We start from the raw sequence: 17283 nt of genomic DNA, 5'->3' as shown, positions 1-17283 counted from the left end.
GAATAATGGTGGCCGGTCATTGTTCTAATTATTCGTGCATACGATTAACGCGTGTGCGACAAATATGCGGCGTTCTCGCGGGAAGAAAAGGGGAGAAGGGACCGGCGATACTCCCACACGGGGCACAGGCAGCACAAAGCGTGTCAGACGGACACAATGCGCGCCATCTGACACTCAATTAACGAGTTAATGCGGTACCGTTGATAATTAAACAAATACGTGCGGTTTTTTGCCTGACGGCCCACTAGCATTCGCTTTTGGCAGCGAGGAATAGGATCTGGTCGGCAGGCAATGTTATTTAGCTGACCTGCGCGACCACGCTTTTAGAGGCTTCGCGGTGTTTATTGGCAATTATTGAGGGCAAACGATGGAACCAGACGCGTCTGTTTCGAAGCTCGATCCCATTTTCCGATTATTTCGTGATTTTGCGGAGGAAAGTTTCACGACAAAGACGAGAGCTGTGACATTGCAAGCGTTTCCTCTGGATAATTTTGCTGAGAGCCGAAGATGAACTCGTGCAAGTGATTAGAAGATACAATATTACGTGGTCAACAAGTGACAGTAAACTGGATACAAAATATAAATTTCATTTTTATATAGTAAAATAGTGAAAGTCAGTTTCCCAAAGAAATGAGTCTGCACTACAAAGTTATCGATAACTTGGTCATTCAGCGATGGAAAATTTTATTTAGGCACCGTAGATTTCTGAAAAAGTCTCGACAATTCAATATGGATCATCTTACATTGCTGCAGTTATAATTTATTATTACGTTTTACAAGTTAAACTTAAGAGTATTCACGACCGAAGAATCAGAAAATAAAAATAAAAATTATATCGGTCTAGCAACGTGTTTCCAGTAATTGTAAATATTATACCTACATATCTAATATATCACATCTTCTCGTAATCCTCGAAGACTCTTAAATTAATTAAAACCGACAGAGATATATGTAGACAGGACATAATCTACCCCCATCAACAATCCGCACGTTAGATTAACCATCGTGTACGACTGAAGCAAACTGCTCTACCATCTGGCATAAATTCAACTGCAAAACACCTCAAATCGAGCATAATAAAGGAGATAAAGGGGAAAAAAAAAGAAATTACGTAAGCATCTCTGTGCCAAATCGAATGAGTATACGTAACTAACCTGGCTCATAGCTACGTGGAAAACTTTAATTTGTAAGTAGATTCGAAAACTGTTCGAAGTTTCCAAGGCGAATCGCGATAATGTTCCAGCTGGTCGTACCCGTCACAAATAACACGCCAAGGAATTGTACCGAGCGACCGATTATTGTACTACCGGAAGCGGATGTGTGAAACATAGGAGGGGGGCAATGAACGTTGCGTTGCTTGTCGCGAAGAATAGAGAGCCGAAAACGAGCATTGGAAACGAAGAACGACGGCTTGCATCCGCCATCACCAACGAAAAATAAATATGCTTTGAAGTTGTTCGATGCCTCGAAAAATTACACGTTCTAATCACATTTGTCGAGATACGAAGATAATTCGAGAAATGTTAGCTTTATATCGTGGCGTTTTAAAAAACATTTTAAACTCTAATCTACTTTGCCAAGATCCTTAGATAATGAGAAATTAAATGTATTATTAGTTTGCAGATACTTACGCGTTAAGAGAACATTTGCATGAACATGGAAAATATTCACAGCATAAAATTACGCTTAGTTTATGATATTTAGAGAGTGAAAACAAATCTGAATTTAACTCCTTATTTATTTGTTTTTCTGTATTTAAATCTGTATTTGACTGTAAAAGCTCGCGGTCTGTTCAGGGAAATTCGCAGATAACGAAAGATACTTTTCGTGACTCGGTGGATGTTTCGATTGAAAACGATGCTATTTGATCGTTTTTCGAAAGAAATGTTATAAGCTGCGCGGTTATGTTATGTCGCAAGCCGTTCCAATTACGAAAACAGATCGTAGCTAGAATCGATAGGGCGATCGAAATATTCGGATCAGGGATCGAATGTTTCAGTGGACCGTAAACACATCTTTATGAATTGTACAGCAGGACCTGACGTGGCAGCGTGTTATGTCTTTGTCGCGAACGATATCGTATCGCGTTAGCTTATCAGCTTCGATACCGCTATCGACTCGAATTGTTCTCGATGCTGCGAGCCATTGCACCGGAAGTGTGCTACTGTTCCTCTTTCTTCCTTTCTGTGGATTTCCTCTCCGCAGGCAAGTCTCGAATAAAACCTTGGATCGTGGTTTCCCCAACGACGTTATCATTTTTTCTTATGGAATTTTCCTCCATACATTGTAGGTTTTTAAATTGCGTTAATCTTCTTTTAGTAAATCAACAAAAAAAAAAAAAAAGAACGTTGCGAATTTTATGAAAGCGAGAGATATATTTATAAAACATTACATTTCATGAGATGTAAGTTAAATATCGTGCATTTTTCTTGCTGTATTTCAGATACTCCGATATTCCAAGATGTAACTTGAAGTTTTATACGAAAAAGTCAATTTACGATTTGCAGTGACGGCGCTGATTAATAATTATAATTAATTAGAAATTTTAATTAATACAACTTGAAATTCCATCTATTTACGCTACTTTGATATTTCTGTAATATTACCATCTTTTTCACAATGTTTAGTTTTGTCCCATGAATTTTTTACTCCGTCCATAGTAAAACATAGTTTAAACGAAATATACGACAAAATAATTCTGTCGGAATTATGATATGAAAATAGATTAAACCGCTGAAAAAATCGAAACAAATCATTTTTAAATCTGACCATCGGAATCGTTCGATCGGTTCTGAGAACAGATAGCTGCCTTCGATGGCTTCGCCTGGGTGGCACGGACCCCATGCTCGTTATCAAGTTGAATGACACCTAAACACCGATGAAGCAACATCAAACAACACGCCAGCCGATCTCCCGCTGTAAACATTTTTGAGTATTGTTTTCCTATCTGGTAATTATCTCGAGGTGGTGTCTCGTGAAAAATGATCCTTGTGGGATAGTCGATCATCAGAACCAGTAGTTTCAAACCTTCACACATACTTTTCATGAATTTCCTTCAATTTCAATTTTTTTTTTTTTTCATAATTCTTTATTTTATTTCCCAAAATAAGATTAAAGAAATGCGACGTTTTTGCAAAATTTTTAGAACGATCGAAGTTTCTTATTAAATCCAGTAGATTTCAACCCTTGGATTATAAATGGCGGAAAATTTTTGTGAAGGGTAAATTCGTTTTGTCATATCGGTCGGTCGGTAAATAGAAATTTGACAGGGTTCGTGTTGTTGCACCTGACTCGCGTCAGTGGTTTCCACTCGCCTCCCTTTTCTCGCCCCTCGATTCGTTGAAACAAACTCTCCCTTCGTTTCTGTCGCGACCACGCGTTGCTTGAAAGAATTTTTTTTTCAATTCCTTCGATAAAGAATTATTTCTCTGATACGTTCAATTTGCCAAACTATGAAATTACACATGCAGCATCTTCTATAGAATTCGATACACGCCTACTAACTTTTACAAATTGACGCAACAATGGAAAGCAGGTTCCTTTTACGAAATCATTTCTGGCGAAGCAGAGATCTCGCAGATAAATTGGCCGGCAGTAAATTTATCAACTTTCCTTTGAAACTTCCGAAGGAGAATATTTCTAAAAGAATTCCTTCGTATAACAAAACTTCGCTTTAAATATCGTCACCTGTTAAAATGTTAAAAAATTACATAAGAATGTGCATTGAGAAAACGTTAACTAGAAAACACCTAACTAATCGTATTATGTTGTCCGTGTTTTTTATAACAATGAACCTTCGCACAAGCGCGAAACAGTCTGTGAAATGTCGCGGTGTTTATCTCAAGAGAAGAAAATGGATCGTAAATAATATAAAAGAAAAACGTTGTGCGTCTATTATTTCCTCATAAAACGAAAGAAACTTTTCGGACAATCTAATAGATTCGGATTTAAGTGCGCTATCCTGTAGAAGGACGATCTGAAGAAAGAGTGGCTCGATAAAATCTAAGCGGAAAGATTGCCGGGAACACGTAAACACCCCGTAAATTTAGCTAGAAGGTTTCGCAATTCGTTCCGAGGCCCCGGTTGCTCGTGAAATTAATTGTCCGGGTAAACGGCGTTCCTTAAACACAGTAAGAAGCGTCATTACACGTTGCAAGATGGCTGGCTGTCGTCACCGGCCACTTGGGCAACCGCGCGAAATTCGTTTTACTATGAAAACAATGTGATTCTTACGCCGGTAGCGCAGCTGTGCCGCTAATTGCAAAACGATTATCTCGCAACGTAGTACTTGCTGCGCGGCCAAACCGCTGATCCGAGATTGCTAGCCGACAATACGATGAAAACTATCATAACGCAGACGTGAAATAGTTACACTGAAATTCTATAAACGTTTCTTGCCCAAACGAAAACAGGTATTGTGAGTAGGTATTATGCTGTTTCATACGAAATGATAGATTTTGCAAACGTGTAAAATCACTTAGAATTTAGTCGCTAAAACCTCAGTCTGCTGGTGTTAAGTAATATTTATTAGACGTCGATTTAAGATCGTGAGTTTAGCTTACAAAAGGCAGTTTGTGTATGAAAGCGAGCCATGGATTAACATCGAAACGGCGTGTTCTTTATATAGAACTTTGAACTTTTAAAAAAGCTACCTGACGCGTGTGCGAAAAATTTCGGCCGGATAACATGGACATCAAAATTGAGCTACTCTCAGGAAAGTTCATAAAAGATATAACTTGGAAAAAACGAGGCTGGCACCCCGCTGGGGGTAGCCGCCCACGTGCTATATTTATTTTTTATTTATATTTTTTTTCTTCACCAACAAGATATAACACTTTACCAAATGTCCACAAGGACAAATTGTAAAATAACCAAAATAAAATAAAAAAAAAAAAACTCAGGAAAGTTAAAAACATATACATCTTTTCGTTTATTTATACCTGTCAATAGAAGAACTTGATAAAGTTTTTTTCTTTTTATAGTTTATTTTGGTTTTTACAATTTGTCCTGAAGGACATTTGGTAAAGTGTTATGTCTCATTGGTAATAAAAAAATAAAATAAAAATAAATATAGCATGTGGGTGGTTACCCCCATCGGGGTGCCAACTTCCTGTTTTCTAAGTTATATCTTTTATGAATTGATAAAGTTTGATCGAAAAAAACTACAACACCCTGTACCCTAAATTTCATGCACAAATAAAAACGAACAGTGCACAGCGAATTATCTGGACAAAGTGCGGCAGACCCTTTCGAATGTCAATTAAATAGCGAAATAGCGAGTTGAGAGGCTTTCGTAGGCATCGAGCGAAACGTCATCGAGGAACGATCATCGAGATTTCAAGCGTTGGCAGACGATCCGAGAAGTTTACGAGAAGAACGTCCGGTAGCAGCTCTCACAGTAGCCCGAAGAGCCGAAACATCTGTTTGACATCCCTGTTTGTCAAGGCGTGACTCGGCACTTGCGCCTCTTCCATACAAAAGGGATCCGCTCTGGTCTTCTCCACGATCGTCCTCGCGATCGATCTACGAACTGCGAACCATTCGCGTCCAATTACGCGTGAAAATCGTAAACAATCGTAGACAGATGGCTCGCAAGCTAACTGTTTCCTTTCTTTTACATTTTCTCTTTCTTCTCGCAAGCCCCGATACTCGTTCGTCTCTTTGTTTCATCCCTTTCCTTTTGAGTACGGTTCGACAACGATCGAATCGCGATAGACTCGCTTCCACGGGGTTCAACAGAATGTCACTCGAGTTATCGTCATAGGCAAATTTTAGACAAAGTGGTTTCTACTGAGAAATTTATTATTCTATACAGTTGGAATTGTGACGGTTGTAAGGGAAGGTATATCATTTGGTTTTTAATCGTGGCTGTTGGAAACTTAGAGAAACGTTTGCTATTTTATAAGAAAAAATTTAAGTTTCTTTATCTATTTATCTATTTATCGTTTAGAAATTTTCCTTAGTAATATCGATAGATATAATATGAATATTTCTTATGGTTTAGATGAACTCCCGTCGATTCAGTGCATCTATTATGCGAGCTTTTATCGGAGAAAAATGAGAAACTCGGTTCATACTTGAAAAGGATGCAACAATTCAACCGTAACTTATTCTCGAATAGCATCAGAAAAATTTACATTAAATGCTATTGTTAGACTAATATTTGTTCTGAGAAATTGTGGGAATACAGGCTGACAGGGAAGGAAAGAGAATGTGAAAGATTCTTTATTGATATGTTTAACATGCTAGTGTATCGCGATATTGCATTGCACTGACTGATATTACACACCTCATCAGTATGTACTGACAGACGTTACGGTTTCTCAAGAATCGCTACTTGTAGAAGCATTTTTTTTTTCTCCTGGAATATTAATGAATCATGATTGTCAAAATGAGAGAATAATTTTCCACTGCTGTTATTCCGTTCTGATAAGAACAATAAGATTATTTTCTTTAATTGTGAGTATAAGAATATGAATCTGCATAAACATTCGCAGTCTATTAATTACTATCGCATAATTCAAAATATCTGGCAAGTATACTGACGAAAATAGATTTCCATTGTGCTCCACTCACGCGGATCACTTGTTGCTTGATCCTGCCTGGGTCAGGATATCATATCACTCGTAACTTTATGGCAGCGAAAATTACGCGCCTTGGTATGTTCGAGACTAACTTTGTTTTGGACAACAGCAGTTTCCTCCAAATGATTTAATTTCATCGTTAAAAGTACGCGTCTATTACCTACAAGAGAAGAAACGAAAATTTCAGCTACAAAATAGCTACGTATATGCCATGTTGAAAAGAAGGTCTCCATGAGAATTGTGTCGATACTTTGATAGTAAAGATAAACGTCACACGTGTTAATTTACGGAATATTTAAGAAGAAAACCGAGTAGAACTAAATATCGTAAATTTCTTGTTATCTTATTTAAATTCAACTATTGCCAAGAATTGTGAAATTTCATATTATTATTATTTGTTGTTTATTTTAGATTGATATATATATATATATATATTAATGTATATTATATTATATTATATATATATATATATATATACTTTATATTATACCATTTACTTTCATACACTTGTTATATATATATACTTTATATTATACCAATACCCCGCTGGGGGTAGCCGCCCACATGCTATATTATTTTTTATTTATATTTTTTTTTTTCTTCACCAACAAGATATAACACTTTACCAAATGTCCGCAAGGACAAATTGTAAAATAACCAAAATAAAATAAAAAAAAAAAATATATATATATTATACCATTTACTTTCATACACTTGTTATATATATATACTTTATATTATACCAATACCCCGCTGGGGGTAGCCGCCCACATGCTATATTATTTTTTATTTATATTTTTTTTTTTTCTTCACCAACAAGATATAACACTTTACCAAATGTCCGCAAGGACAAATTGTAAAATAACCAAAATAAAATAAAAAAAAAAAAATATTATACCATTTACTTTCATACACTTGTTACAGAAGTAGCAGCTACTACATACGCAATGTACACTTCTGGTTAAAATATTCAGTAGTTGACGAGTAATTCTCTACGTAATATCTTGATAAATGATTTATTTTCTGGAGAAGTATTTTGCTCAATGATTCATTCCGCTAAACCAGTGGAATTAGATGTCGTTATCGTTTTAATTTATACACGTGCCGGTTATATATTTGCATAGATAAAAAGCTGTTCATTTAGATCATCTGCCCTTAATGCAATACGCGGTCCAATCGTTGGCAGTCACGTATTATGTGTTTAGAATTCACGTTATTCTCTACAGATAATAATTGCATTATCTGGAATAACGCTGCTTTGATTTATCCGAACTTGGTAGCTTTGTTGTCTAAATAATTTATTGTCGTTTATTGAAATAAAAACTGTCCGGGATGGCTCGGTATCGCAGCAGGGGCATCATAAAAATATTTTTAGACGATTCCCAGCTAGGGAGAAAATGTTAGGGAACCAGCTCGATCGGAACAGGCAACACGTGCAGTCAATACGTCTCGAAAAATACGAGAATCGAATTTTTGGAACCGAAAATTAGGAACATACACTAGACTGTGTTTTATGCTTCCTTCGTTTCGAACACGTTCTTCCCTTTACTAATCTTCGACGATTAAAATATTACAACGAGGAATTTTGAAATTCTAAAAGCAGATTTTAAAGGGCGTTTGTCGTCCTCAGAGAGAAAATAAATTTAAAGAACAATATTTTCCGTTACATTTGTTATGAAAGATATTTGACGAAAATTCATCAATAATCAAGGAATTGTTTAATTATCAAGTTTTTCAATCTATCGAGATTCAACAATAGAATAAGCTTAGAAAAACAACCCTACCAAACCTCGAACGCCTATAAACTAAGTGGACGCTTCAATTCCATCCCATTGTTTCATCCTTCTACTAATAGAACAATCACCGTAATGTCCTCGGAACCCGAGTCATCGATCATGATTATCAACCGATTGGGCCCGCGTCTCCGAGACAAGCGAGTGCTCGTGCACAATCATTTGCTAACTAATAATATTAGTAAATTGACAAGCGAGAAATTGAAATTACAACACGAATAACGTTATAACACTTTCTACTAAAACGACTTTTTACAATTTTACAAATTTCACGTTTAACGCTACGATCGTCCCATTTAATACAATTTATTTATAAAACATCATCTCCTTGTCAACTTGTCATTTGCTAAACGTCTCTAATACTTGTATCACGGATGTTCATGCAAAAATATAAAGAAAAAGGAAAAAAAAAACAGCACTGGAAATAAAATACTCGATAGAACATTCCAAGAATAAAACAAACCTTCAAATTCCGTTTCTTTAATCCTGTCCATATAATTACGAATCTTCGTAAACGGTCACAGTTTACCGACAAGGTTACTCCAGTAACGTAAGAAGCTCGTCTATGATGTCGATCGTCTATGATCCACCCCCGATGGAAGACGGTGGCGGGCGAAAAAGTGACAGCGCCCCGCGACTCCCCGGAAGTGGCGTTGCGGGATCCCCGCAGCCTGCCGCGATTTGAAACGCGTCGAGTCACCGATCCGTGCCCCGCGCGTGATGCCTCCCCTCCCCCAGTCGCTGTCTCTTCGACTTCCCCCCACCGCCCCGTGTCGAGACGCATTCAGCAGCCGGCTACGAGTTTCCCGCGGTCAATACTTTCACGGCTGGATATAAAACGTTCGCGATAAACGTATCGAGATAAAGCGGCGCGCTATCATTGGCTAGGACCCTCCGCCTCTCGCCCTCCGCCTCTTTCGCCCCCTTCTGCGCGCTCAAGAATCCCGTATTTGTCCGGCGCGGATCGCGAGTTGCGGGAGAAAGAGCTATACCTTCACCGGCGAACCGGCGATACGGAAAGAAAGAAAGAGAGAGAGAGAGAGAGAGAGGGAAACGGCTACCGATAGAGAGAAAAGGACAGTGTGAAGAATATAGGTGAGAGAGACAGAGAGAGAGAATCGTATCTTTCTCACGTTTCCCTCACCTCCCTCGATCGTCTTGGACTCGATCCGAGTTCGATGCCTCAGAGTCGTGGCGGGGGAGGGCGGAGGCGGTCGACAGATTGCGGGCGGGGGCGAAGGGGAGAGAGAAAATCGAGCGAAAAAGAGAGAGAAAGATGGGACGAGGATCCGCGGCACCGCCCCCTTTTTTAACCACGCCTACCCTCGATATAATATTATATCCACTGTGACCCCCCTCCCGGACCCCTCACCCACCGCGACGCCCCCCTGCAACGCGCCCAGAGACCTGTCCCGCGGGTTTCTCTCTACGTGCACCGAGAGGAGATACGTTTATGTGGGACGCACACCGCCACGCGGAACGATACAATGCCCACGTTTCACGCGGCGCTCTTCTTCGAGTCTCCTTCCATCACCGAAGGGATGCTGCTGCGCGGACAAACGGAGAATACTTTGCGGGAATCCTTGCGACTCCCTTGAATTCTAGAGTGGATCATTTCTTCCTTGTTTTTTCGAGTTTTTGATCCGTTGCAGAGCGTGAAGCCGGCTTTGAAGTATGGGGCAAGCGAAGTTGAAGGTGTTTTTAGATTCCCTTGATTCCGTTGCATTACGAGTTATAGAAGTATCTCTGGCTATAACAAAGTAACGAAATTGTAGGAAGCGAGGATTTATCTGGCTTTCGAACAGTTATTTTCCTGTTGGTTCGATGATAGCAGTTAGATCGCATCTTTGCTGAAATGACTTTTATCCGCGTGTTCTCGACAGGTTTACAAGAATGCACGCGATCTTGTGAACTAACTCGGCGAATACAAGGTATCATTAGTATTGTTACGAGCTGCGGGTACATAGAAATTTTCAGGTATTGATGTTTTACAAATGGGTATCTCTTGTCTTTTAACAGTCACAGTAAGTTACGAGTCACTGTCGCGTTTCCTATCAAGAAATGTTCGTTGCTCCGAAAGGATTCTTATGGAAACACTGTATGCATAAGGTGATGTCTGAATTAATTGATTTATTTTCAGATAAATATCCAGACAATTATCTGTACCCGTGGTGTTGACAATTTGCTACAACGTAAAAGTGATTTGATCGACGGAAAATTCGATCTAGATTTTTCAATTTTCCTCGAAAACCCGTGAAACGAAGCATTTTGAATTTCAGTGGAAACGAGGCCTGAGAAATCCCGCTGTCAGTCGCACTCGTACTTTCTCATGTGACGTGTCTGATGTATTCCGGAAGCGCATTTTCCGGGATTCTTAACGACAGGCCAGATTCTGGGGTGAGAGTTTCTACTTGCTTTAGGTTTTCCTATATCTGTTTCGAGTGCTTCTAATGAAGTTGACACGGACTGATTGTTGCCGTTTGGAAAATAAATGTGACAGGGTTCATTGTTTCTGGGAGAAAGTGAGAGATCCTAACGAGGGGATGAGCACCTTGTGAAATATGACGTAAAAGTTCGACAGGAAGGAAAATTAAATACCAAGAAAAAGACCTTTCCTGTGACACTCGATTATTAAATAGATTATTTTTACCAACGATTATATTATTAGATCTATCAACAGAGTAAAGGAACGTTTAAATAATAAACGAAGCTAAATTACGATTTACTATGCCAAAAGTTCGATGATATAGTTAAAGAACTGTCATCCGCGTGTCAACCAATAGACAGCAATTGAGATTTAATTAGTCGATTAGTTATCTTAAACTAATAAATAATATGATAAATTATTTAATTCATTTATTTTGATTTATTTGTTGAATTACTTAATTAGTCAATAGAGATCCGTGACAAGCCCATTGGCGACGCTGCATTAATTTGTGTATTTAAATATCCAGATTCGATGCAAGATGACTGAAGATAAATACAAATTGATTTATTCAGCAAAGCTATTATAAAGCACCCATTTTAATTTCCATTGATTGATTTCGTGAAAAATTTTGAACTACTAGTGTTAAGGTTATTAGATGTATGCGAATACAAAGGAACGCGTGGATAAATTGTAAGGTAGAAAATATATATTTTAAATAAATACAAATCGGAATGTAATTGAGCTGATCCAGATCCGCACGCTGGCAGTGTTACCCTAGGACTGAAAACCCTGAAGCCAAGGTCGCCTATCTACTGTTTATGGTTTGCCTTTGACGCGGTCTTTTGTCTATGCGCTGTCGATGGCTTCAGTGCTCGAGAAAACTAAAGGACCATATGTAGAGTTTTCTTAGAAGTAGTGACCACTTCAACAACTAGAAATAACCACACAAATGAAATAGAAGAGTGACAAATTTCAAATTCTTGTTCCATAATTTTCATTTCGATTCCATTCACGTTAATTTCATGTTAAAACAAATTTGAATATTATCTTTACGAAATTGAAATTGAAAAATGATCGAACAAAATGAGAAGACTGGAATACTTCTTCTTCCAATGTTTTAACGACATAAAAGATATAACTTGGAAAAAACGAAGCTGGCACCCCGCTGGGGGTAGCCGCCCACATGCTATATTTATTTTTTATTTTTTTTTCTTCACCAACAAGATACAACACTTTACCAAATGTCCATAAGGACAAATTGTAAAATAACCAGAATAAAATAAAAAAAATGTTTTAACGATATCAATACCAACAATCTGTTGACAATTTATTAATAAGCTTCAGCAGTGCTTGCACACAGAAATCGAGCAAACAGCGATCGACCATGGCCGATCCATTGGTTGTTCGATCGACTGGACACGTACTTATTACGTATTAACGCGACAACCGGCTAGGAAACACGTAATTTCGCGTTCTTACTGTGGTGTCATCTGGCCGTGGCAGCGGCTTTACGTAACGCTGGGATACTGTCACGGTATCTGTGCTTGCACTAGTACAATAACGCCGTATTGGCATTCGCTTTTATTGTCTAAACGATAAGAACGGCAGATTTCTGTGTTGTCTATCGGAATTCCACCTCGTCGGCGATTAATCGATCCTCGGCCGATTGTCTACGGCACATATTGCAACTTGTGAATCACTTGGCCGCCCTGTCACTGCCAATCCCCCGGTTACATTGCTGCGAGCTTTTTACGCGCGCTGACAATCAACCCCGCGTTACATTTCCATTTCATCAGAATGGATATCCTTGTGAAGAAACGTTCCCTTTTATCAGCTTCCTTCGGATTCGCGTTCCATAGTCGTTATTGTACGACTTTATTTTTGCATTAGGAAATTTTTATTTCCAAGGCGGTTTACTCGAATTAGAACATTTTGACCGTTTCTATCTAAAGGATAATATTTTTATTACTATATAATCCCGATAATTATTCGGTGTGTGACAAAGAGAGAGAAACGATTCCATCATCTTCTTGAAAGAGCTTTGCAAAATTCACCGAAAAGCAGCATCATAATTATGCAAAAAGACGTAACTACCCTAAAATACAACTTAGAATTTCGCCATGCTGCTGTACTAAAAATTAAAAAATTAAAGTACCTAATCGATCATTGTTCAATAAGGGCAACTTCGCATGAAATCTCTATGAAATAATGCATAAATATAAAACAGCAAGGAGGAAAGGAAGAACGGCAACGAAGAGGAAAAGGGGAAGAATCCGAAGTATGAACACGAAAAACCAAAAAGCCGGAATAAGTAGCGAAACCGAGAAACAATCAAACGGCCGATTAAAGGCAGCGAAGTGGTGCAGCCATCTATCAATAAATCGCGAAGCCGAACGTGCGATAATCGCGTTAATCCGGCGCACATCCGGCTGATGGGATTCCGCCCCCCGGTTTGCCTCGTGCAAACACACTCCTGCGTGCGAGCGAGCGAACGAACGAGAGACGGGGGTGAGTGGCGAGTTCGATTCCTCGTTTTTTTTTCCAGCCGCGGGGTGGCCGAAAGGGGTCAACCACGCCACGTGGTTTCCACGCGTGATGCGAGACACGTTGCGTAAACGGCGACCAAACCATACAGTAGCCGACAAAAATGTGCAAACACCGACATGAGGTATACCAAATATGTTCTTTTATGTATTCAAGAACCAGGGAAAAAATCCATATACGTATATCTGTATCAAATGGATGTATGAAATTTTGATCCCTGAAAACTTCAGTTCGCCATTAATTAACATTTATTTTTTCGTTAATTGTCTACGATATTAAGGAAGAACATTTTGTTATATGTATAAATTATAAATGTAGGGGTGTATTAAGTGTTTGATATAGTGTGTATAATATACACAGACTCGATGGAAAAACATTGATGTGATATTTTTATCCTACCCCTTATTGTTATTCTAATAAACTGAACAAACGCATTGCGTATTTTCATATGATGATACTTTTCTATATTTCTTTCATAAATATCTGTTAGTTGATTATGTCTATAATATCAGTGAGTCTATAAAATTTTGCTAGTTACTGTACACCGAAACCACGCGTCTAGTAATAGCCTGTGCATTCTATTGCTTGCATGTTGACGAAGGGTAGTGGTTACCCTCCGTTATGCAATCAATTATTTGAGCCGAGATTCGACAACTTTTAAAACGGAATTACCAAGTACTGGCATAATACTTTTTTAATAGCCAACAGGGTCTATAATTAAGTATAAACTTCGCTAATAATTCACGAATATAAAAACAGCAAAGAACTAACTTTGTTCGTTAAACGAAGAAGATGACAATTCTTATAAAACCAATATATTCCACGGTACATTTGCTATCATAAAATGTCATTTGTGTGCAGAGAATCCTTTTAAAATTTCCAAATCACTCGTTCTTACTCCTCAAGATTCTACTTACTATTGGTTTGCAACTAAGTGATTGCGAAGTTTGTCATTAGGTGGCATTGACTTAGTTGCCAACCCAATATATATCATGGGCCCTAGCACGATAATAATATTAGCGAATTGGTAAACTACAGTTTCTTCGTACAATTTCACGTCGAATGTCCATAATCAGACGATTTATCATTCATAAACTATGATCGTAAAATCTCATTTTATTGGCAAGACAGTTTGTCAGTACGTACTAGCATGCACCGCGCGACTCGTGGCTTGTAAAATGTCGCTAATGATATTAGTCTAATTGCGCGGTAGGAGGTGCTGGTCGATCAGTTTGCAATTCTACCGTGTTCGAGCCCTTAACCAAGACTCGCGGTCGAATATCAGCGAGTTGCAGCCGCAACCGCGATCCCGGCCGCCGTTTCCCGCAGCCATGGCGACGATCCGTCACCGAGGAAAAAAACCAGGCAGAATAAAGTCTAACCCGGACTGCTGTATTTCTCGCTTCCACGATCGCGACAATCATCATCCATAAACACCGAAGGCCTTATCTTTGGCCAATGATCGACGTTATTACGAGCTTCCGGCACCGATTATCGAGCAGCGATGCTCGTCTTACGCAATGCATCGGGAGGAAAAACCGGGGAAAAAGGAAAGCGAATTCCCACGTCGCGATCCGCGACAGACAAATCGGCCGAGGTCTGGACTTGGTGTACGTAGTAGGGGCGAGCCAACGTCGAGGCGAACGTCTTCAAGTTCATGGCTGCGTTTAAAACACCATCTGCGAACGGACGTGGCCTGCGAGCGGCCGGAGGGGGCGGCCGTCTGATGCATTCTGACGCGTGATTATGCCACGGAGGTCAGAGAGGATCTATGCCTGACTGCACCTCCGCCATTGCCCCGGCACGATCGCGTATCTTCCACGATCGCTCCGAAAGTCCACGTTTCTTTTCCATTTCGGGGATACAGCTCGTCACGTTCGGGGATTCCCCATATAGCAATTAGCACCTTTTTTTTCATCATCCTCGACGGAACAATGTTCTTACCGGCCTTGAAAGACGTAGGTAGCTGCCGGTTCGTCGACGCTGGATTATTCTTTATGGATCAACTGGATGGATCGTGCATAGATGGAGTTGCGTGTGGACGTCACGCGTCGCTTGCGCGGCAAACGTCGACGGGATCGTGGTTTACGAGCACGATGAAACGCCGGAATTTACTGCCTGTCTTCGTGAAAATCGCCGTTCTTCTAGCGCCAAACTGTTTTCCGATAAATAAAACACTACCTTTCTATTGTTTTCCAGCACAATGTTATTCTCTTCTTGTCTTAGGTATCTTGATCATATCGGCAACGTTGTTAAGGGACCATAAGAAGCGATTCATACGAACTTGTCTCGTAGAATTGTAACACAGATGTACCGTGATATTGAATGACGAATAAAAGAACTGATACGTGTGGCCCTTCACAGCAATTCGTCAGTATCATCGGGCAAGTCTCGTACATTTCTTGATTCTCACTGTAACGCACCAAGTGTACGCTCTTATACTCCCGATAGGTTCTTCAAGTTTTCGATTTTATTCATAACGACTAGTTTCTTCTGCTAGAATTTAGGTTTAGAAGCTACGAAGCCCAATAAGATTATAATTGATTATATTCTAGCAGTGCGTGCAACGAACGATTCCTATATCTACTAAATAGCAATTTAGCAGGAATACAAAATTCTGATTTATTAATTATTCTCTGATCTTCATTAACTGTTACGTTTCATATCCAGACAGACCAGGCTTGCTAATATTTACGAACAAAAGAGTAGATGACTCATTTGTACATGTGACTATATATTTCCTCCAATAACGAAGCTACGTACGATCTATTTTTAAAACAGTAGCACATAAGGTGGCCCTGCTACGCTATAAATCAAACCTGCATCGTTCCTACCACTCAACGTTTTCGACCTGGACGAAGCACAAAAGCCAAGTGTAGGAGCGAAGGAGGCAGAAAGTGATCTTTGATCGATCGCTCGTTCCGTTTCAATTCAGAAAATTGGCCTATTTTAAAGGGTCTCGAGAGCGATTCTTTTAATCAGCCGGGGAGAAGGCTTGGACCGAGGGGGCAGCAAAGATGCAGCGAAGGAAACCGACGAGGAGTTGAACCGAAAGGGAAATTATTCAAAGTGAAAAAAGAGGAAATACTTTTGCCAAGCCCTTGACACGGAGGAGCTCAAGTATGGAAAGCCACTTCAAAGCCACGGGCGCTAATTGGATTTACAACGAGTTAGTCTCTCCGTGGACGAAGTTTTGAGTAGCTGCGAAGCAGCGCGCCCCTACGCGTGCAAGTACGTGTCTTTTGTGACCGGATGCGTAGTTAAATCGACCGGCAAGTGAACCGCGACCTTGTTCTGCCCGTTTCTCCTCAAGACGCTATTTTCATGAAAATTATTAACGTTTTATCGGCCATCGAGCGTTGGTGGGGTCGAACTGTGTCCCAGAGGTGGGAATGTTCAGAGTTTGGTAAATAGCTTTCTCTTCAATGATGGATCCACGTTTGTGTATATTTCTATTATTGATGTATCGAAAATCAATATTTCTCTTATAGGTCTGCAGTTTTCAACTTTGAATTTCAAACAGGCAGTAAACTTAAATTTCAGGAATCTACTTTATCAACCCTTCACCTTCTATTGTATTTATAAAAGCTTACGTTAATCGCATAATAGCTATGATTATCTATCTCCTTGATAAATCTGGTTAGAATATTCATGAGATACTAAGAAATTAGACAACAATTAAGAAGTTATGTTACGTATTAACTAAATTAAGAATATTAACGATAAATAGCCTGAGAGCGTTTATGTATTCATGGCAAATCTAAAGCTGCAACAATATACAAAATGTACATAAAATATCAAACTGCATCAAACATGGAAAATAAAATACCTACTAGTTAGATACGCTATCCAACAAATGAAACAAATCTTCCTTTGCTCCCATTCCTAATGAATCTACATAGATACCCTTGGTCTAAAAATAAGAAATTAACTG

At 39.3% G+C, this 17283-nt stretch overlaps 1 protein-coding gene across 5 annotated transcripts in view; it reads right to left on the bottom strand.

The window, feature by feature from the left end:
• The window catches only part of LOC132906494 (homeobox protein cut), a 163116-nt gene that overhangs the window by 118742 nt on the left and 27091 nt on the right, over positions 1–17283 (bottom strand). For 2 of the 5 annotated variants that reach the window (XM_060958729.1, XM_060958730.1), the window contains exon 1: positions 8841–9673. The exons of 1 other annotated variant lie outside the window; for it this stretch is intronic. In XM_060958729.1, the coding sequence (XP_060814712.1) occupies positions 8841–9161 (321 nt within the window). In that variant the 5' untranslated portion in view covers positions 9162–9673. Of the gene's footprint in view, positions 1–8840; positions 9675–17283 lie in introns of those variants that run through there. 2 more of the 5 variants (XM_060958731.1, XM_060958732.1) reach the window with 2 other exon arrangements.

The sequence above is a fragment of the Bombus pascuorum genome, chromosome 4 (assembly GCF_905332965.1).
Source record: "Bombus pascuorum chromosome 4, iyBomPasc1.1, whole genome shotgun sequence".
Classification (NCBI taxonomy): domain Eukaryota; kingdom Metazoa; phylum Arthropoda; class Insecta; order Hymenoptera; family Apidae; genus Bombus; species Bombus pascuorum.
The sequence above is the reverse complement of the archived record's forward strand: the minus strand, read 5'-3'. Positions and strand labels throughout refer to the sequence as shown.